Source organism: Crassostrea angulata, chromosome 2 (genome assembly GCF_025612915.1).
Source record: "Crassostrea angulata isolate pt1a10 chromosome 2, ASM2561291v2, whole genome shotgun sequence".
Taxonomy (NCBI): Eukaryota; Metazoa; Mollusca; class Bivalvia; order Ostreida; family Ostreidae; genus Magallana; species Magallana angulata.
Window position 1 is genome coordinate 74,890,036 of NC_069112.1, and position 23,532 is coordinate 74,913,567.

The following is a 23,532-nucleotide window of genomic DNA, read 5'->3' on the forward strand; positions in this document are numbered from 1 at the left end:
AGCTTCGTAATAAAGTCTTAGTCTCCGCTCCACGTCACTGTTCAATCTTAACAATAAATCAGATCGGGAGAATTCATCTTCACTCCAATCTTCAGGTTGCGATACTTTGATTATGTGAGTAGAATTTTCCGTGCCGTTGTGATTGTGTGTACGACTCGTTTCTCTCCGATTAAATATTACTCTGACAGATGAATCGTTTCTTTGTTTGCTTTTATCATAAGTTTCTACAGCTGTCTGTAATATCTTATTTGATGAGTTTGGGATATTGAAGAAACTATATATCACACAACGAAACGATTCACTTCCCGAACGCGATCTTGTACTGTAATTCATAAAACCTAAATGAATGAACACGAACACTTAATGGACAGCATGCAATTAAATATATTTCCAAGAAATTGCTTGCTTATTTTCTTTTCAATAGTTTATACCTTAAAGGGACTTAGACACGATTTGACTTAAAATTTTTAAATTTAATTTTTCCATTTTCATTGTTTATAATGATAAATATAGAAGTTTATAATGCTGTGCCAAAATTTGAAAGTCAAATAGTTATAGGCAAGATGCTGAGTTCATATTTCTTTGTCAAAGCCTGAATATTGTTATTTTTACATATGTGTTGTATTGGCGTAAGTTTCAATCAAATGTTCTTTCTTTTGTTGATAATAGTTTATATGAAGATATTGAGTTAGTTGGAATTGTTTTTTACTTTACATGTCACTTTGTCTAAGAAATGGTAATTCTCTACATTTCATTTTTGTAAACAACTATAAGACTCGAGCTTTGTTTACATAACAATCAATTCTTACCTCTGTATCTTGCTTGTAAATTGACTTTAGCATTCAATATTTTGGTCAGTCTTTTAAAATGCACAAGTAAACCATTTTATACATTAAAAATAGAAAATATTTGATCTCAAATCGTGTCCAAGTCCCTTTAATATAGAAATTGATTTTAGTGAAGGAATGTAAGCATACTCTATCTATCTTTAATTGTCTAATTTTGTGTTATCAAATTGAAATACATGTACTTAACGTTTTTCAATGCCCTTAATTTACGATTCGGAATTTCTTTACTTTCAATCAACCAAGAATCAACGAAACAAATGGATTTGGCTCGATTGCATTTATTGCGCAATACCACGATCTTAGTGTATTTGTTCGTCGATCTTTGAAAGGTCACTGTCACCAGCATAGGAAACAAAGCCCGCCTTTAGAGTGATCGCTCAACGATAAGTTGGACAGACTGATCCAATGCGTGCACCACAGAAAGATAACTGACTTCATCCGCTTAGTTTGAAGCAACAAATGATATCATTATTCTCTCTCTCTCTCTCTCTCTCTCTCTCTCTCTCTCTCTCTCTCTCGCTCTCTCTCTCTCCGAACACTTACCATAAAGAATATTGAAGACTCGAAGAACTTTTTTTGTTTGGAAATCGGACAGTTGATTTTCTGCCATAATTGAGCGAATGATATCTGAAAAATGAAATAAAGAATCACCGTATATTTCATCAAAGATAAGATTATCCTGTTGCGTTTGTAAAGACACACATAATGTGCGACAATTTTCTTTGGATACGTTCCTAAAATTCATAAAATAAATCTAGAATGAACTTTAATGATTGTCATCAGTACAAGGGATTTTTCCTCTTAAAAGTGGTATGCAGCACGACGGTCCCTAATTTTAGTACATAAGTTCTGACATAGATTACCGTATAAATTACATGCAAAACGTACGGTTATGACTATGTGGTTGGCTTTACATTTTAATTCGCAAGTTACAAAAGGAATGTAAACTGGAAAGGAAGGTGGGTGGGTGATTGTAAACTACAAACATGTAAAATTGCATGCAGCAGCATCCCCATGGTACGCACTGCCAACTTAAAGTAGGACATTGTCAAGGGGTGATTTGCAAAGCTAAAAAATCATGAACATTAAGAAAATATGAAGTGTTAATTATCTCGTCCCCCCTTCATAATATAGGAGAGTTGACAAATCTAAAATATTTCCCTAGAGATAGTGTTAAGTTTAAGTTTTAAGTGAATCAGAGGTAGTTTTGCTCAATGAGAGCAGAGGAAATTGTAGAGACAAAGCTCCGCAGAAAAACACGCCCTAGGCTAACTAATGGAATCCGGATAGGGCCATGTTATGGAATCCGGATAGGACCATGTAGTTCACTATCGCACCATTGACGCTTGAGTCGCGCTATCGCATCATCGTCATCGCACTATCGCTCCATCACACTGTCGAATCAGACGTCGATGGTGCGATGATGCGATTGTGAACTACATGGCCCTATCCGGATTCCATAACATGGCCATATCCGGATTCCATATAACTATGTAACCTGGATGTTAACTTATTACGAGAAAAAGATGCCCTGTGCTACCATTCATGTAACTCGCTCAGTATTTTTGTTGTACTTACTCGATAATATAGATAATTTAAAATACCTTACGATACAATAATAATAACTTTAAATTTGACAAATCACAATGTAATAACTTAGAAGTATGCAACATTCGATGTTTTCAATACGTATGTTGTCCACAAACTCTGGCAATCAAAAATGCACACACGGTAAGCAACTTAGATATTCTCTTTGTGATAACATGAGTTATAAAATTATTTGCAATAAATTCCATGACATTTTACGCTCATGGCAATCAAAAATGCACACACGGTAAGCAACTTAGATATTCTCTTTGTGATAACATGAGTTATAAAATTATTTGCAATAAATTCCATGACATTTTACGCTCATATATGTTAGACATCTATAAACTAAGCATCATTATTCTCCAACGGACTAGAATCAACATAAAATCAATCAATCAATCGAGCGTTGTGAGATGATCATCTGAACTTATTCTATTACTATGTCTACTGATCTGATGAGCTTAAATCAAAATATTCTAAAGTGCTGTAAAACAAAGTAAACCCAATATAACTTTATGCTGAAAATGGTAATGCGATGATTTATGAATTGTAGCAGAGAACATTAAAGAAAAAAAAACCATGTTTTAGTTAAACAAATATATTTATTAATTAGATTAAACAATAAGAATCAAACATGTTTGCTGTATGTTGGCATGTGTATTATATTTTGAATAATAAATTATATAGTCTGTCAATGCACTGATAGACTAGGTTTTCCTTGAGCAGAAGGAAAACAGGTTCATCCTGAAATAGACCAGATTCGGTATTTCTAACACCGATACCTCCCCAGGCGTTGAGATAAGGTATAATCCTCTTGGGACATTCGGTCGAGCTTCGATAAACAAATCAAAGATCGGTCTTTTGTACTCTTTTTATAGAAAATCCCTGAAGCGCTTCGAATAGAACTCTGATAAGACGTCCTAAGAGGGGCGAGTGCATTACGGAGGCCATTACAGTCGCCATTTTTGAAGGCTCGAGGCCACTTCTAAAATTGACAGTCTAAACGTCTAAATGATATCAGAAATGCTACAGATGGGAAGTTGTGTTCATTAAGAGACAGATTCAAGCACCTGAAAAACCTAGAGTGCTGTAATCTACAGACCAAACGCATTAAAACGTTTTTCATCGGAGAATGATGAATAGTCACAGTACGACATAATTACACTGGTAAGATAATATTAGAACTGAACACGGTATCGATTCCGATAAAGTCCACAGGCGTATCAATTACCAGACGAGAGTTAAAGGGACTCCTTATTAAAGGCGAGATCGTTGGAACGAAATTTTTTGATTGCATGTGGAGGAGATCGAATTAAATGATTATAATTGTTGGGCGATCACAGCGCTTGAGGTTTCTTTCTTCGCATTTCTACCTTCCGACCTATTGCACACTGAGCCAATCCAGATCGAGGCTGATATACCTGAAATGTTTATGGTTATTGAGCGAGGCTCTATAAAATATAATCTCCCATCAAATTAAGATACATTGCCTTGTATATCTAATGGTTTAAAGTTCTTTCATGTTACGTGTTTTTTGGTTGTTAAATACCGCAATTATTAGTTATGATCATACGGGTTATAATCAGGTGTTTATTGCAGAATGAAGCATTATAACTCAATAAAATTCGAGATATGAAGTATTAGGATAAATAGAGAGTAATCTACTATCCAATAGCGATTGATTTCACACAAAATGGTCGACAAGTTTCTCTATGAAACTGTTCTAAAGCTGTGTTATCTGTCATACAGCAAAGCTACAAAGCGCTCTTTGACTGATCAAAAAAGTTCTGCACCAAAACAAAAGGTCAGTTGTTGGCCTGTACTGCAATTGTACACGAAATTCTTAATGCAGAATGTAATAAATTGTTGACCTGTATTACAGAAATTCTTAATGCAGAATGTAATAACTTGTTGACCTGTAATACACGAAATGCAGAATATAAGAACGATATTATAACAAGCTATAAGATATTGACCCCTCCCGGCAACCACCAAGATAGAAATTAATTAATACCCCCCCCCCCCTTTGAATAAAATAAATGAATAGGCAATTGTTTGTAAATTAAACAAAAGCTATCATTAGATCTGTAAAGCCAACAGCAAGCCAGAAGCTTGATCATTCTTTTTTTTAGCAACCCAAGGTTTCCTTTTCCAGATTGTTTTATTCAATATTTATAAAGTCATTAATACCGCCGTGTTAAAAGGATACTAACTAATTTACTTGAATGTACAAAGTTCATAAACTCTATTTTAGAACACTCACTGTGTCGAGTCATCTTTAAATACATTGCTAAAAAAATAGACATTCTGAGAATTATACATTGCAAGTCACGTAAAAGTGCCAGGATGATAAAGTAAAGACATTCTTCAATGCGTTTTGAGAATTTCTGCATGGATCAAAAATACAGATTCTATTCTAACAAAGGAACTTGTCAATGAAAAAAACGGGTCTATTTTCTTATATTTACATTCTACTGTGTTTTTTCCATTAAATTCTGTGATCTTCAAATGCCTCTAAATGCAACAAGTAGTCAAAGGTCAAATTGACGATTTTTATTATGACGTCACAAACGCTGAACGCTACAAACTGCAACGTCACAAGCGAAAATCAAAGTTCACGCTTATGGCTGTTACTGTGGCTCTTCCATTAATATTAACTTACCCTTAGAATAAGATAGGAATTTTAAGGCATGAATCACATTTGCAGACAAGGCAAGAAGTTAAAAAAAAGTAAATATAAGCATTAAATCTTGATTTTTTGAAGTATACACTCTCATAACTGCCGCGGTGTGTGCATACAAATTTTCATAACGCGCTAACGCGCGTTACTCAATTTGTATGCACACACAGCGGCAGTTATGAGAGTGTATACTTCAAAAAATCATGATTCAATGCTATAACATCGTTTCAATTGTTCGTCACTGAGATGTATCTCTGATATTTCTTCAGGGATTGGAACTCCTTAAAGGTCCTTAGATACCTAATAAATCAATAGCATTTCAGCTTTGTTATAAATTTTTGATTAAACAATTTGTATTCTTCTCGGCGTATTGCATGAAATTAAAAAAAAGATGTATAAAAAGAATTGATAAACACACAATGCAAGTTCAGACTAGCTTAAATTGTACACATCGTTTATGTATTTACATAATTGAAGAATAACTTGGACAAAAATGAATTCACCTAGATAGGTCAGAAAGTAGACATAATAATGTTAATAAAAAACAAGACAAACTAATCCAAACCAAACAAAAAACAAAAAACAAAACAAAAAAACCAACACTCAAACAAACAAAAAACCCAACATAATCTTACTGGTCAAGACAGTCACGTTGCAGGAAAATGTTTACATTACCGGGTATTCAAAGTTTGTACTAAAGTTCACCAGCTTGAATTATCAGTTGGTAGTTTTGATTCCTGTTCCAAATTTCAAATTTACCGTTGTTGCAATAAGAAATGTAAATTCTAAACTACTATGAATTGAACATATTTCCTGTATTTCTTATTAATAGAAATAAGGCGTTGATTTTAGATGTTTACATGTATATGTATTAGATCGTTAACTGTTACAGACTTCAATATTTTCTCCATTTGTTTTGTTTTTTTGTTTTTTTTTTTGTTAAAAAAAATCGTTGCTTTAAGATGCCTACTTGTACGTATTGTTGTCGAAAAGACCGGAAGAGGTATACCTGTACTCACAGACCTTGACCTCAAAGATAATGGTACAGAACTCGAAAAAAAAATTTTATCATAAACGTTACGTAGACACACGACTCGGTAATAAATCGTTTAAATTTCAAGGCTTTTCTGGCTCTATTGCAAAGACATACAACTGCCCTGTTTATAGGATTCTCTTTTATTGTCGTCTTCTGCAACTCCTTTCTTTGTCGTGTCTTTACCGGGGCTTTATTGCCTCATTACCTGCGGAATTTGATGTCGTACAAAGATACTTACTCCCGTAATTGGAGGTCGCTTACCTGACTCTTTTTGCATCTAACTAGGTCATGTTTTGAGGACTTTAGGACCTACAGAGGATTTAAGGGGAAGGATGTTTTGTGTTAGGAAAAGACAGGTTTTTTGGTTAAGTTGGTATCATAAGTAAGAAAGAAATGCTAATGAACACAGGTAGTCTAGCTGGTAGCTACATAACGTATTTCTATTCCGAACTGATCTTTGGCCTTTTTAAAGAATATTAAGTAACTACTGTACTTAGTATTTACTCTGATATTACTATGATTTATGGGCCTTTTTTTCCTTTGAAAAAAAAATCAGATTTATATTTTGGAGTGCCTATCAGAAACCAAATGACATAATATAGACTCTTTAATTTTCATTGAGTACCTTAATCAATACGGTTACTCTATATAGTTATGTTGAAGTTACTGGGGGGGGGGGGGGTGGGGGCAAAATATATGATAAAAATCTGGAATCAAAATTGTCAATGTTCTCATGTGCAGCATTGGATGAGGCAGAGCAGGATTACGGATAACTCATTGGTCATGTTGTACACGTCAATCAAACAGAAATGAAAATGATTACAATCAAACAGATCGCGTGCGTTGTGTGTTTTAGGTCATTCGATGATAATGGATATTCAAACAACGTGACAGTTTCCCGTTTCGACAAAACACAGTTTAAAGTTTTCATGTAAACTCGAGTGTTGGGGTTTGGGTTATCTTTTAAGGGAGTGATGGAGTCGTTGCATTTAGCATTGATCCATTGGTCTGTGAAACCACAAGTATAGATAAATCATTTTAAAATAGATCTATGGAATACAGATACTCCGACTGCAGGACAAACAGGACATGTATTACAAAGTACAACAGAGAACAGTGACACGTGATCGATTCTTTACAGGTCAAAATAGGTCAACAAGTGATATAAGAAAACATGCACACGAAAGTCCTATTCCATTTTTCTAGATGATTAGTATGCTAATCCTCTTTTAAATAAAATGTTTACCTTTAGGCCGACATATTTATCAATGTAAACCTGTTTTTACCGGATAACTTGCAAAATTGATCTCTCAAGCTATGCCATATTATCAGTAATGCCATAGCATCAGCGCAATCTGTACAAATTGTCCACCTATTTTATTTTTTGGTTATATGAAAACAGTGTAATGTGTAAAAATGTAATATGTAATAGCAATTTCTAACATATATTCAATAGAAACTTGCAGTGGCTTTATAAACAAAACGAAGAACGTTACTTTGAACAGTCCATATTCCTTTTTTTAAATCAATCCATACACATTAGAGGGATTATTTCTCCATAAAAATACAAATACGCACGCGTTTATGTAACGTCATCCGGATTCCCTATGTGCATATTGAGAAGCACTTACTCTAAGGGCTCTCCACACAGATACATAACAATGACATTGTAATAGAAAAATACAAATATAAAGTCAATTCTATAGCTTTTTTTCTTGATGCCCGTGAATTTTACTTTCAAAGACATTAATGTCACAACATGGCGATTTCACCTCAACTGCTATTTCGCAAAATTGAGTTGTCTTCGGAATCGAATGTGTGTAGCTTATGGCTTCGGACAACTGACCCGCAGGTCCCGAGTTTAAATAAAGCAGGGACTTTTGTTCTTATGAATGACGAAACATTTTTTGAAGTAGATTTTTTCACCCAAATTTTAGATATTTCTGTCATTTTTAAGTAAAGTATTTTGTAGAATTTCAAATTCTCAGGAATATAGAAGTTTGGGCTTGTTTGCACAATGTTTTCCTAATGTCAAGAATACCCTTTAAGTAAGTGCTTCTCAAAACGCACCGAGTTAATTCGGAAGTTCTCTTATAAACGCATGGGTATTAGTATTTTTATAAAGAAATAATTTGAAAAGAAAAATGGTGCACCTGTAAATGAACAATTTTTGAAGTCATTATTTGAAGGTTACCCTGTAATTTATTAGCATTTATAGAAAAACAAAAACATAAAAATAGAAATAGAAAGCCATTCATCTGTCAAAAAATGTTGGTTTTATCTCCGACACTGAGGTTCAAAGAAATTAATCCGGATATTGATTTTGAAATAACTGTCATTGTTCGAAAACGAATTTTCTGTACCATAGCTAAGAGGGATATTGGAATTAAAAAAACAACTGTGCATTTGCAAAATCAATCAAATGTTTATTTGTTCGCTGAAAATACAACTAGGAAGGATGAAGAAAAAAATGAAATGGGAATTTTATAAAGTCTATCATCTAAAAAAAAAAATCAATATCATTGTTTAAATTTGACGCCAAACTTGATCAAATTATCTATCGAAATACATATAAATATTTACATTTACTTTCTTTTCCCTCTATTAAATTGCATTGGCTGATTTGAGTGATATTTACGCATTACACAGAAAACCCAATCACCAAATCTGGTGCATAGGAATACAATCAGTATTCTTTCAGTATTTTCTCGAACTTCAAACCGGATCACTACCTGATATTATACTTACGCTGATTAATATTTCATTGATGTAAATATATTTTGACGGTTAAATGATTTCAATTGATTAATGTCAAAAGTAAATTCATTAAATCACAGAAAGAAAAATAAAATTGTGTTATTAGAATTTAAAACGCTGTGCACTATTTTTGTCAGCATAATTCGGCTGTTCCAATGGCTCTTCCGTTAATTTTGCATTACTCGTTGAATAAGTAAAGCTTTTTAAAACAAATCATATTTGCGGGAAGAAAATAAATGTTTAAAAACAAATAAAAATATAAGCATTGAATCATTTTTTTTTTGAAAGATGTGGTCTCATAACTGCAAAAAACACCTCCCGTTGATTTTGTAGAATTTACATTGAAGTTGTTCAATGTAAATGTTGCTAGCGCGCGTTATTCAATTTGTATGCACACACCGTCTGGTTGAACGAGACTACATTGAACTCTAGCATAGGAATACATACGACTTTAAAAAATAACTGTTTGTACAATTTAAAATTTTGTTATTTTCATGGTATTAATAAATAACTTTTCTTGAAAAACAATGCTTCAGAATACATAGCATCGAATTTATCGATTATTTTCAAGAACTAAGTGTTGTCAGCGGTATTGATTTGTGCTTAGGTCCAAACGCTGTTTCACTTTCGCTTTGCCCGAGTAAGTGCATAGGAGAGTTGATTAAAATCAACTCCCAAAAATGAGACTTATTTAAAAAATGAGCTTGTCTACGTTCTATAGCCCTGAATTGAGCAATGTATCTGAAATATATGCTTATTTTCTTTATGACGTTAGATCATTCACCAAAACATTCTCAAATGGATATGAAACAACACCCTCCCCCTAAACCTACCTCCAAAGTGTCTTGAATGTGTAAAAGTGGCTACTAACGAAACGATTTAAGAAAATCATACGCATTTGTGCGCGCCCATGATGCGATGCAAGGCCTATGTGAAAATATACACTTTTTTAAAAAAAAAATTCAATTTATTCTAAATAAGAATATTCACTCTCTATACTGAATAGTGGAAGGGTTCACCGTGCCAAGGAAACCATTATTTGTAAAAGCTAATTTATCTGAAATTCATGCATGATTAACGCCGGGGTTTCAATATGATTTGCAAGTAATGCACAGCTACTTAAATAAAATCGATCGTCCATTTGAGGATTTTTGTATTCAATTAATTTGATACTTCCTTAAATGTAACTATTTTTAACTAATTTCCCCAAGGAATAGTGATCTCTTTTTGAGAAGAGTAATGAATCTTTTTTTTTTTAATATTCCCTTTTAAATACATATGTTCTTAAATTCTTGATTTCTAAATTTTTGCCTTTTATCACCTAAAATACAGCAGAGTGAGTGAAATAGATGAAAGGTTTTAAAATCGAGAACTGTCGTAGAAAATTGTTTGATTTTACTGAGAACATAGCATCACCGCATGCTAATGCGGAAATCCAACCCATGTTAGTTCAGAAATGTAAAATCTATATTAACATCTAAGTAAATAGGACACCCTATTGTAGCGGTGAGCAATGCACAACGATTTCATCACAAAGCGGAACTGCTTTTTATTATTCCGAACTGCAAGCGTCTCAGCTGAGGAAATTCGAGCTTGCTCGTTTCCCCCGGACATTAATTAATTCAATCAGTTGATGTAATTGTATTTTCAGATTGTGCGCTTTGTGTTTCTTTCGACCTAATTTCCTTTTGTTTTCCTATTCATTTCTGCTGAATGACATATATATGCAGGCGCGCACGGCGATCGATTTCCGTTGCTTTCCCAACATGCAGTATAAATTATCCCTCTTATTGTCGACTCATCGGTTGGATTCTCACTGTTGATTTTTTTATGTTTTAAATATAGGCATAATGAACAAATCTCTTGAAAATTCCAGCAGGACATGATTTTAACTTTTACGATTTAAATTCGATCTAACTATATATTATATTTGTTCATCAAATAATGAAAAAAAAATGAACAGATGCTATTTGCGTCGACATTATTAAAGATTCTGTGTTTTAATAAGAAAAGATTGCAAGGAAGACAAAATGTGACATGGTCATGTTGTAGCTTTTGTATTCGCTTGGTGGATGTAAATACAAAATTTACGACATGACAACTAGTTACACCCAGTTAATTCAAAATTTATAACATAACAATAACAAAGTCATATGAGAAAAAATCACGGATTTAATGACAATGAAAAACGTTATACTATAACCGATATTCATGATCTTGTAAACTTCAGACTATTTATGCGGTCAATGAAGGCGTAGGATGTCTTTAAGATTTTCTTCAATTATTAAACATTCGATTATTTTCAAAACTTACATGTTCATGTAGAAAAACGATTTTTTTTCCAGATTAAAAACTTCTTTGCGATTATATGGACTAGCTAAAACTCCTTCGCGATTATCATGTCAGAAGACTTTAAACCTCTTACGATTATTTGCAAGACCTCAGACTTCTTTGCGATAATCTTAAAGACTTGAGACTTCCCTGTGATTATCGTCGTTAAGCTCTTCATTATACATCATACTTAAGAAGTTTTTATCGACAAACTGTCTATCGTTCATCATTCCCTAAGACAAAGCGTCTTGTTAACCTTTCATCGATTGTTCAAGCGTTAAGAAGATCTAGACAGAATATATACCACGACTTAAGCTCCCTTCAAGCCGCTTATTACAATCATTAGCGTTGTCGCGCCCCTTACATCATTAGCGTTGTCGCGCCCTTAGAACATGCAACGGGAGAGCCTTTGACTTATTATCGAACAAAAGATTGAAGCACAAAGACAGAATTAAAGATTAGGACAAAATAACACGTATTATTTAACAACAAACGGAAAAATTATTCCTTTGTCAGATAAAGCTAATTATTAGCTGCAAACTCTCTCTCTCTCTCTCTCTCTCTCTCTCTCTCTCTCTCTCTCTCTCTCTCATTTGATGTGCTAAATCTAAATAGGGGAGGAGAAAATTCGGTTATTTTTAAAGGACAAACCCGATTATCAATTAAAAGGAGCTAGTCGTTTAAAATTAATTTCTTAATCACCTGTGGATCCATTTGAATTTGGTTTTATTTAGGTCCATTTGGGTAAATCGAATCCCCGGCCTTTTTTTTCACCTTCATGATTGTGCCTTGCACTACCTCTATTTTTACTTGTATTTCACGTATGTCTTTGTTTTTTAATTAGAAAATCTTAAAAGTTAATAAATTTCATAAGCTCTTTATACCATGGTAAAGTGGTATTGAGATTGAAATAAATAAATAAATATAAATCTGAACCCGATTGTAAATAAGTCCCATTTTAAAACTAGATACGCAAATACCTATTAATTAAAAGTAACGACTATCTGTATAGAATCATAATTAAACAACAAAGGAAGTTTAAAATCATTTCGCCTAACTATAACGAAAATATTCTTGATAAGACGAACAGAAAGATTGCCAAACCGCGATAACAACTATAGCCCCCCCCCCCCCCCCCCCCGGTTTCACCGGTAGAGGACTAATAAAACTTCACATAAATAACAGGAATCGTCTCCAATAAGGAAAGATATGCAAAGAACACCTCTTTAAAATTACCTTGACGAAGTCAAAACATATCGACGTTTTACTACTTTTTCTCTAATTAATCTAAAATGTATTGCGCGGATTATAAAAATGTTTTCAACAGATGCATTATTTATGCGTTCGATACGCTGTGGAGTTTGTTTTTTAAATATATGTGTTTCGTTCATTTCTATTGATTGTACAGTTATTTACAAAAATAGATTTACACTACAGTTCGCTAAAAAAAAAAAAAACAGAAGATCGAAAAACTCCCCCCAATACTTAACAAATTAACATGTAGCACCATCATTATATGAGTTAAAGAAAGGGTGAATGGTTTAATCACCATTACAATGTGTATTAGATCGTTGTAGATGATGCCGATTATGGTGATGATAATGCTGACGATGACGATGATGATGATGTCAAGAAGGAAATAGACGTAATTTTTTTTTAAGCATTTGTCCAATAATTAGTTGATTTTAAGGCTTTTATTTGCATGATTTCCCCCCACAAAACGATTCAGTGATATAGCATATCTACAACAAATATCACATTATACTATTGCAGTTAAGAGCCCGCAAGCTCATTATTTTTTCTATGAATTATAGATATTTAACAGAAAAAATAATAATTTGGAAATAAAAAAAATAACACTAACCTTTTAAAGCACGATAATTCACCAAGGCTTACAACGAGAGTTGGATGTGTATGGAATCCCGCCCGCTGTAAATATCCCGGTCTGTACTACAAGCGATCGATTTTCCGCTAACTAAAACGGCGCCAAATGGTTTCCAGAGTATCAGCAGACGACAGTGTCCGGAGAACCGCGCGCGATGATTACAGCAGACGACAATCAGTACTACCAGAATCTTCCATACGATATGATATTGGGCGATCGTTCTCTCTCTCTCTCTCTCTCTCTCTCTCTCTCTCTCTCTCTCTCTCGATTGATTTGTTAATTATCATTTTTCAAAAGAGGTATGCATTCAGTAACACTTTCATTTTATTATTATGTTAAATCATAAAAAAAAAATTAATTCAGTTCTGATTGGAATTTAAAAGTGTCTTTTTGAAGTTATGAAAAAATGAATTTAGTAGATCATCATAAGGTATGTATCAGAAGTACTTTATTACAGTGGCATCGAGGCAAATTTAAAGTGTGTGTGTGTGTGTGGGGAGAGAGAGAGAGAGAGAGAGAGAGAGAGAGAGAGAGAGAGAGAGAGAGAGAGAGAGAGAGAGAGACTTATCAAAGATCTTGACAGGGGGGGGGGGGTTGTTTATGGTTATGCATATCTTTGCAACAAAAAAAGAAAAAACACCGATAAGCCCATGTATGTATGTATATATTTCTACAAAGGTTGATCCATCCGTTTAAAAATTATGACATACAGTGAGAATTGTAAAGCCATGTACAGTGTAAAATGACTCATAAAATAGAAATAATACATATTACCTGCTCTGTGTGAATAGAGATCGATTCCATTCCTGATGCTTGAAAACCCTAAGCGACTTGCATGTAATATTGACAAATATAATTAAAAACAACCTGCCCAAATATAGTTTATGGTTTTTAATTTGTTGTTGGTTTAATAAGCCACGTGTAGAAGCACGGTCTATTTATCCTGAAATGTCAAGAATTTCATCCAATTAAACTGATATTTACTGCTTTTCAAATGAAGTTCTGAATGAATAGTAGTCCGTTAGTTTTATGTCATCCAGTATTCCCCCATCCGCCAGCCTTGCATAGAGAAATTACATTAAACGTTTTGGAGATCTTGATTTTGCTTTGTACCTGTGAATGTCGGACGTTTGCAAGCACACAAAACAAAATGTTTACTAAAAATAGATTCCTTCTTATATTACATATTAGTGTGGAACAATGATGTAAAATCATGACATGAATTAACACAACTTCGTTATTTATGAACTTAATGCCTTCTCTAGAAATTATATCGCAACGTAGGAGACTAAACGATCTGCATGCAGAATAATTAATCAAAGTTTTATTTTTCACAGCATAATATATCTGATGGCGCATATTTAGATAATGATACTTTTTAGGATTGGTATGAGTAAGTATTTTATAAAAGAGAAGTGAATATTGTAAACAGTCGCTTGTAACGAGTCATATTTTACTATACGCTACAGCGGCGTCGGAAGCAAATTGAAAGAGAGAATGCGTGGGTGTGTGTGTGTGAAAGGGGGGGGGGGGGGGGCTAGGCTTTTCAGAAATCCTGACATGCAAAAAAAAGTAGTGGGAGGGGAGTGCTTACCCCCCGGTTCCGATGCCTATGCGCTAATGCATCATGTGTAATTTTGACAGTTTTTAATGGTTTTTCAGATTCAAAACCTTCGTCCATGCACTAGATACGGATATCTTTGTTTACAGCTTTATTATTTTAAAGAGTTTTTCCAGTTTACCTGCATTTTTATATCAGCAATATTCTTTGGTCTTTCAATGAACATTTGGTCCAAATGTTTACCTGTGGCAACTGTTATTCGAACATCATAAGGAGGCATGGTCTTTATCTCCCCATGAGTCAAAAGAACTTTTATTTTTTTATTTCTCATTTTGTGTTGCACACATCATAAGGCACTTCCATGCATGAACTGTATAAAATAAACACTACTGCACTAAAAAAAACCGCAGGGGAGTTAAGAGTCTGTTCTCTGATAAACTTGTCCTCTCTCTGATCATAATCTGCAGAGGCTACAGTTAGAGAAGCAGTCTAGTGTTTTTCAATATTGCTACTTCTCGGTTCCTTCCGGTAGAGCTCGGAAAAAATACTTCAATTGTATGACCATCTCCGGAAGTTAACATCTTATACAAAATAGTATCTAACCGTGAAATAGTTTCCGTGCTATCTGCCCATGGTGAAAAGTCATCGAAACTATTGACCGGCGGCATTCGATTTCCCTCCTTTTAAATCTCGGAACACCTCTGACGTAATCTGATCGCTACGTTGAAATCAAAGTTCGATAACTCTAATTTGTTTATCATCATAAAATTCTGCGTCGCCGACAAATAAAGTTCGTTATAATAAAATACCTTTCTCCACTGAAAATTCGGACGATCGCAAGTTTATTGCCCCCTTCAACAGCAATTATTTATTAGATTACACTTCAACATATAATAAAAAAGGTATGTATTTACAGAGTTCTTGAAATCTTTTTTCCGCTGTCAGTCATTTGGAGTGACAACCATCAGAAGTTTGTCAGTCCAGACTGATTTCTATCAGTCCAAACATTTTCAATAGAAAGATGAAAAACTACAAGTATATTTGCCTTATAATTTCTCTCATTTTTACCTTAATTATTCTGATTTCTCCTAATTTTCACATTCTGGCTCCTGACAACATTCTTATTTATCACGTCATCAATTATTTTTATTTCCTTCCCTCTCTCATTATCAACTTTCTTCTTGTTCTCTTTCTCGTTCTCTTTCTGCACATCTCATAAGTAACTAGGGCTCGGTTGTCAGATAGCGGAGTTCTTATTTCCCGAAAAAATGTATAAATGATTACATTGGGATTTTTGTGTGTATTTCTGTGTATTGCAATAAAAACATTCACTGAAAACCCTGTTTCGGTGTATGCAATTTACATTGCAAAAAACGTAACAAGACAACACTCGCCATCTTGGATTTATAGGGGGCCCTCAGTTCACGCTATGTTTAAAACAAGTTCTCCAATTTCTCCCATGATTTCTGACGACATCTAGGTTGGAAAATGATTGAAAGACATTTTTCCTATTGTCTGACTACATCTGTTAGCTGCATTATAAACACACCGTATCAATATGTACGAAATACTTGCCAAACTTATCGAAAGCAACGGAAGTAATAATTACTGAGATGTTCCGAAAATGTATAATAAGTCTAGAGAGAGCGAAAAAACCCGCTAAAAACTCCTCTAGATTTATCGTATGCGTTCAGATCTCCTCAGTGAGTATGAAAATTAGTTATATTTTCGCAAGTTACTCTGTCCATATCTACCGGTCATTTGGACTGACAGGCAACCTCAAGTAATCGGTCCTTGGTTATTTTTATCGGTCTTGCCGACAGGACCGAAAGATTTCAAGAACTCTGTATTTATAATAAAGTTTCATAAGGGGGGGGGGGGGGGGGGGGTCGTCATAAATGCCTGCGTTGATCGTTCGATGTTGTTTTTCTGCTTGTTGAAAAGGCCAGAAAAGTTCCAATGGTAGTGCTTTATGCGATTCTCCGCTAGGTTTCGTTTAAAATGTGTGACCGACACAGCATTGAGTTGTGCTAAGTGCATTAAGAACAAAACATCGCAACGAAAGATTGAAGTACCAGAGTATAACGTCATTTCCAAAACAAGATTTACTTTATGAATGGGTCCATGTCAGCAGTGCCTTCCGACAATAGCGATGGTTTATATAGTTTTGAATGATAGAGGAAACGTACAATGTATTTTAAAAAAGAAAAGAAATATGAATAAGTTTATGTTGTTGTTTAAATGTTTTTTTTTTTCTTTCGAATACCTCTATAAAAACAACGATGATTTTCTTTTTCTTCCGGGTCGGATATGGCGGGAATGTGTATAACATCGGAATAACGTACGACATATATGAAGGATAAAGGAGCTGTTTCCGTCAACACCGGAAGTCTCCGATGTAACATGGATAAGTGTGGAAAAAGGTTAATTTGAAATATTGTAAATCGAACCTGAACGACGATGTGAGATTTTACAAAAAAATGTAGGAGATAAATGTTGCTTTAACTGTTGTGCAATTTCAAATTTTCTCAACATGAGGGAGAGAAGCATTGCTTTTAGGATATTTCTGTTACATGGTAGGAAATACTAATACACTTTTACTGATACTTTTAATTATTGTACTAAAAAGCATAGTTGACCGTTTATTATAACATATTAAGTTGCTTTTTCTTTAAGACGCTGGGAATGGGAGGTTAACAGAGGGGGAGGGGGGGGGGGGATTGATGGAGACTCAAATAAAATATAAATGAGGAAAAGTGTGTTTTATTTCCTATGATGGAGGGTGGACGGTCAACAATTCAACTTTTAGATAAACCTTAAAATTGTAAACATATTTTTTAATTATAAAAATAATATTTAGTCAAGGAAAAGAAAGATTTTATATCAAAAATATTAGAAATTTTCCTATAACTTTACACAAGGGTTTTTCCTAAAGAAGATTAATAAAGTACAAAAATGTACAATGTACATCCAGCCATCTTGAAATGTTACATCATTTCGAAGTAGGAACTATTTTTTGATATGCTCATTTTACTTCCTAGAACTACTTTTATATTACATTGCACATTAAAAAACCTGAAATGTTTGCAAAGTGTAAAATTAACAAAAAAAACATGATTAAGGTACAAATAATAGAGAGAGAGAGAGAGAGAGAGAGAGAGAGAGAGAGAGAGAGAGAGAGAGAAAGAGAGAGAGAGAGAGAGAGCTGTACATGTAACAATGATCATCATTTTTCATTACACAGTTATCAGGCTTGGGTTTTGTCAGGTGAACATGACAACAACAATACCAACAATGTCTTTATCAGACGTGACGTCATCATCTCCAGCAGATTCCTCTACGTCTACCTATTCTTCACAGACCCCTGACGGTAATTCAACGCAGGGCTATAACTCGACTTCTTCCATGGGACTTCCTTATACAGTGAATGTAACTACTCTAGAAGCAAATGATATGACGTCATCAACAGTTGCAACGACGCAGACTACGAACTTGTCGACATCGCTACCAACAGGAGAAATGAGTGTTGGAGCCTCAGAGTCTTTAACTTCAGGGAAAACAGTGGTTACAACACACACATCTAACACTCTGATGACGTCAACATCGGCGTCACCAACAGACGCTGGCAGTGTAAAACCCACACAGACGGAGGTAGTCAGAGTTAGAACACCACTATTCACTGTTCTAATGACAAAATTATCAACAACAGATGTTTTTCTCTCCACTGATCTCATGACGTCAGAGAAAAGTATCGTAATGATGACCTCACAAAAAATGATGAAACACTCTACAATAAAAAGGGCAACAATTCTGCCCTCCTCTGATTCTTATACCACTATGAAAGCGATTGATGACGTCATCGCTCCACATCAAAACGCTACTGCTACAAGTAAGACGAATACCCTAAAATATTTTTTTTTATTTTTTAGAAAAAAACAAATTCTAAAAATAGAACATGTATGGATAGCCTTCCGTGTTTGTTTGTTCTCCCTTCATAGACAACTGTGTCCTAAGCATTAATTTTTAAAAAGTCGTTGCTAATGAACTTTAGAAATGTTTATACGTCACTGCAGATGATACTTGTTTAAAACTTGAAAAAAAGTTTGATATATATATTAAGGATAAAAAAAAACTTATTCCAAAAGTAACAAAAAGGGAAGGGGGTACATGTACATAAGGTATGCAGATTGACATGTGACATTGTTTTCATACTCAGTTCAATGCTCATAAAAGAATGTGATGTACAAGGTGATTGGTATCAATTCTTTTCATAAGGAGGATGTTGTTTTGAAGATCATGTTTATTGTTTTGGTTTTTTTTGCAGTCATCGTATCCATAGTGGCTGTTGTTTTCTTCGTCGCTGTTTTAGCAATTGCTCTGATCTGCGTGTGTAGAAGGTAAGTTAAAAAAATTGTAAAATATATGCATTTTTTTTTTTAATTTATGTAGTTAATCATCTCTCTCCCCCCCCCCTCTCTCCCTCTCTCTCTCATTTATCTGGTTAATAAAAGCAATTAGAAATTTACTTCATTACAAATTTTAAAATCCTTTTATACACATCATATCGTTATTCAACAGGTGAAGGTTGAAAGGGGGGTGCCAAAGAAAACACGAGAATCGTTTTAATCATAGAAAAATGTAGTTCAGTATTTTTATCAAAACCTTTGAAAACGAGGGTTTCATTGGGGTTGCTGATGTAATGTTTCTTAATTCAGAATCGGTTTCTGGAAAACGGAATAAAATCAGGGAAAAATTAAGGGGGGGAGGGAGGTGAAACAGTTTAAATGAAGGTGACCCTTCTAGATTCTTTTTTTCTTTTTTTTATGGTGGGCTGATATATTTCTTTTATTTCACTCCTACCCCTCCCAACAATGCAATATGCATACTTTAATACTTTTAGAAAATTTGAAACGGATGCAAGTAAACGGATAATTCAAACAACACTGTTAAATCTTATATTGTGTTTCCTAGACGAAACAAGAAAAACAAATCCAGGACATTAATGGCTAACCAACCCCCGACCTTCCACGCCTCTCACCGGGCACTGGATTTTGAAAATTTGAACGACGCCTCGTCTCCCGGGGAATTCCTGATGGACAAGGCCATCATTGACCTAGAATCTTCTCCCAACACGGACAATAACGCCATGCAGGCTTTAGCTCTATTGGATAACGCCACAGAAGAGTTCGGGTCAAAAGAAATAATCACTTTTAAGACTGGTTCACACGAAGAACTTGGCGAAAAAAATGGGAATGTTCCGAATAAGTCAGAGCACGCCTCTGACTCAGACTCAGAGGAGGGGAATTCCGAGCCCGATGAAAAAGATGAAAAAGATGAAAAAGATAGAGCAGACGAGAAGGAAAACAAGGAAAGTTCGGATACTAAAATTGAAGACAGCGTCCTAAATAAAGAAAATACTAATGGAGAAAAAATGGAGAAAGAATTAGTCGTGGGTACGGAGACAAAACTTGAGGAGAGCGAACCGACAACGATGGAATCGAACTCCGAGCCAAAGGATATGGAAATCAGCGGTAAAGAGGAAAGTGATAACAAACCAATACCTGGTTCTGAAAATAAAACTGATGGCATTACGCCAGTGTCTGAACTTTGACCTTTTTATTGCCCATTTTTTGAACTATGCACAAAGCATAGTTATTGTTGTCGTGTCGGTGTACAAATCGCGTAGCAAGCGAGATTTGTGATGGATATCATATAAAGTTTTGTTTGTTATAATAAAAACAGTTTACACGCTGAACTTCCCGACAAAATCTTGGTTTACCTCAAGTGTGTAATCCGGTGACAGGGTCGCACGAATCGGAACAATACAGCAAGGAGTGAATGTTTGTAATGCATAAAAATGGAGATTTACATCAGCTTAATTTATTTTTGTTCATAAACATTGATTTTTTTTTTTTTTACAAGTTTTAAGGCTTATGTTTTTTTTATCAATTCTTATCTTGTTGCTTTATTTTTTGCATCATGTTTTGTTTTTGTCTTTATTTATTTTGAATCGTACACGTCCTGCTAACATACATGTTACAATAAGGGATCGTTTAGAATATCTTGTTTGTTCAGTTTTTTTAAATTAAACGTTTTGTAAACATTTTTGTTACTGTTTGTTAAAATGTATGATTTAATTATTTGAATCCGTTAGGTAAAATAAAATATAATCAGGGATATATATATGTTGGTCGTGTAAACAGTTCTTGCAATTATTAATGCAGCTAAAGGGGAAGCCGTTATTTTTTAATAATTCCACAATATTCTATTCTATAGGAAATCTTTTTTAAGACGTTATCTACTGAAAAGAAAGATAACTCTGGATGAACTTATAGAATAAAATCATCAAATCATACGCTTGTATTTAAAGATACCTCTATATAAATATTAATTGATCTGAACGAGAGAAGGGAATTTTCTAAGCACTAAAAGGTCAAAAGATTAAAAAAGCCTTTATAATTAGGGCATCAAATTGATCGTAAAACACAAAAAACCGCACATTTCTTCGATGCGCGGATCCAGATTTTTTTAAAAATCTTTTTTTCTTCCCCAGGGGGAGAGGGGAGAAGGGGGTTCGATGAATATTTTGCTATGTAAATTTAAACAAATTGAATTTTCCTGCGGTATGGGGTTAGGAGGGGGTGGGTCCTCTCCCGACCCCCTCCAGATCTTCGCATGCCTTCGATATGCTATAACAGTTTTATAATACGTTTTTTGGGGATAAAATACATTTTAAAATTGTCTTTGTGATATTTATTCTGAAAATAAAAAAAAATATATCAATTCAAAATTAGTTGTTTTCTTTTATAGGATTATATTAAGGATGGCTTAAACAAGTTATTATTGCTTTTTTTCATACATTGTAATATTTACAACTGAAAGAAAACTGATAAAAAATGAAATACACAAGTTAATACCCCATTTCAGCTGTCCGTACAATACACAGCACAACAACAGTTCACAAGAAAATTAGGCTTCCTTTTTCCCCATGTCAAAAAAAAAGAAGAAAAAAATGTCAAACTTCGTCCACTAAAATATTTCTCATTTATTCATCAAAACAAATACAGTGTTTTGTGCTCCGATCCGTAATCCATCATACAAAAGGAAAAAAAACTATGACCCCCAAAAACGATCAAAATACCAGGCGTATTAAAAAGCGGTCGGCAATTAACGTCCATTAATTAATTAAGACGGATGGTAATTAATGTCAGCGCGTGCAGTCATTTTATGCCTAGATGCATGTAAAGCTTCACAATCTATAATCATATAATGTTCAAAATAACCTTAAACGTCAAACACCGCTGTAAAGTTTTGTAAACTACATTGAAATCATTTTAAAAATTCAAATGAAATTCTTCCTAAGATTCGAAATTAATACGTCGCTTTTCTCAGGATTTTGATATCTAACTTGATCTTAATTGAAAGAAGAATTAGGAAAGAAGGATTAAAACGAAAGGTACAGATATTAAGCTTAAATTCTGTTTTGATTTCAAATTTCAACATAACGGTTTTGAATCTGACCAAAAAAAATGGATTATTTTACATAATATGTGGTTTTTCTATAACTGACTTGCATAGTTTTGTTAAAGTACATTTCTTTTTAAAGATATTGTGATAAAGAATAAATGGGGAAAAGTTTTACACATAAAATTATAAAATCATCATTGATAATTGAGACAATTTCGCAAAATATTGAGTACCTACTGTATCTATTTTAACGACAATTTAAATTCAATATACCGGGTGGTTACATAATTTTCATTAATAGTTTCTGCATCGAAAACAATGACGTCATCTCAGGACTTAGGTAAAACACTGATTTTCGTGTTTGTCATTTGGATACATGTATCTTTTGGTTACGGTAAGTGAAATCTCTCTCTCTCTCTCTCTCTCTCTCTCTGTATAGTGAATTTTACAACAGATCCTAATATTGTTGAATATTAAGTTTTTTCATTCAGAGAATTTGTCTCTCAAGAAAAGTACAAGAATAAGCTCCAATTTTCAAATATCGAAAGACTCCAGCACGCGAGCAGTAGACGGAAATAAAGAACAGCGCATGCCCGAGTGTACAATGACAACTTCCGGTCAGCGGCAAGCATGGTGGCAGGTGGACCTAGGCGTGGAGCAGAGTGTGTCACAAATACGTGTCCTCTACCAGGAGAGTACGTGGCAATTCATTAACTCTACAATCCATCCAAAGAATACCCCAAAAGAAAAGCACTATGTTCAAAGATCTGCGTGTGTATGACTACAGGAAGTGTAGTTGTGACAGGGAAGGGTGTGTGTCTTTTTTCAGGCACGTAGCGTCGTTTTTGACTGCCCCCCCCCCCCCCCCCCCCCCCCCCTGATGCTACGTGCCTGCTTTTTTTGTCACTTCGTTCACTTTGTTAAGAATTTGGAGAATTTAATCATACAAGCTAAAGCGTGTCTTTGTTGCCATTCCGTCTACTTAACCCTACTTTTAACCCTTTCCTCAGGAGGTTTAATACAATCTAAAAAAAACTCTGATGACAGGTTTTTTATACTAGACAGACATATATTTTGTTTATAGCCACTTACACAATTTGGTCGCTCTCTGATGCTTTGTCGACATTAAAAGCATGAGAGGGAGAGAGAGAGAGAGAGAGAGAGAGAGAGAGAGAGAGAGAGAGAGAGAGAGAGATATTTTCAGTCTTTACTACACAATATGCATAAAGACACACCAAAAGAGCCCGGCTTTCAGTACTTCAGTACTTTGATTTTTATAAGTCATGTTAAAGTTCAAAGTAATCCCATCAGTTCAACACGTTTCTTTTTAATATGACTTCTTCCGTTGTTTAGTATTTTCTACTTAATAGTTAGTAT

General features: G+C 34.3%; 2 protein-coding genes across 2 annotated transcripts in view; one reads left to right on the forward strand and one right to left on the reverse strand.

Annotated features, from left to right (window-relative positions):
- LOC128173638 (sarcoplasmic calcium-binding proteins I, III, and IV-like) overlaps nt 1-13,294 on the reverse strand; it is a 30,635-nt gene extending 17,341 nt beyond the window's left edge. Inside the window, exons 1-2 of the mRNA XM_052839311.1 lie at nt 13,107-13,294; nt 1,392-1,475 (exon numbers count right to left, since the gene is read on the reverse strand). Coding sequence (XP_052695271.1) covers nt 1,392-1,458 — 67 coding nt within the window. The 5' untranslated portion in view covers nt 1,459-1,475; nt 13,107-13,294. The remainder of the gene's footprint in view (nt 1-1,391; nt 1,476-13,106) is intronic.
- Nucleotides 13,295-17,054: 3,760 nt separating this feature from the next.
- On the forward strand, nt 17,055-20,775 carry LOC128172152 (uncharacterized). Its single transcript, XM_052837920.1, has 4 exons — nt 17,055-17,264; nt 17,933-18,577; nt 19,013-19,085; nt 19,660-20,775. The coding sequence occupies exons 1-4, from the start codon at nt 17,222-17,224 to the stop codon at nt 20,297-20,299; spliced, it is 1,401 nt and encodes a 466-aa protein (XP_052693880.1). The 5' UTR covers nt 17,055-17,221; the 3' UTR covers nt 20,300-20,775.
- Nucleotides 20,776-23,532: the final 2,757 nt, after the last annotated feature.

Excerpts from the sequence above, each read along its gene's own strand:
- LOC128172152 (XM_052837920.1), top strand. The coding sequence starts at position 17,222 with ATGAGGGAGAGAAGCATTGCTTTTAGGATATTTCTGTTACATG. Across the intron at positions 17,265-17,932 it reads TAGGATATTTCTGTTACATG|TTATCAGGCTTGGGTTTTGT; the intron begins GTAGGAAATACT and ends TTCATTACACAG. Across the intron at positions 19,086-19,659 it reads CTGATCTGCGTGTGTAGAAG|ACGAAACAAGAAAAACAAAT; the intron begins GTAAGTTAAAAA and ends TGTGTTTCCTAG.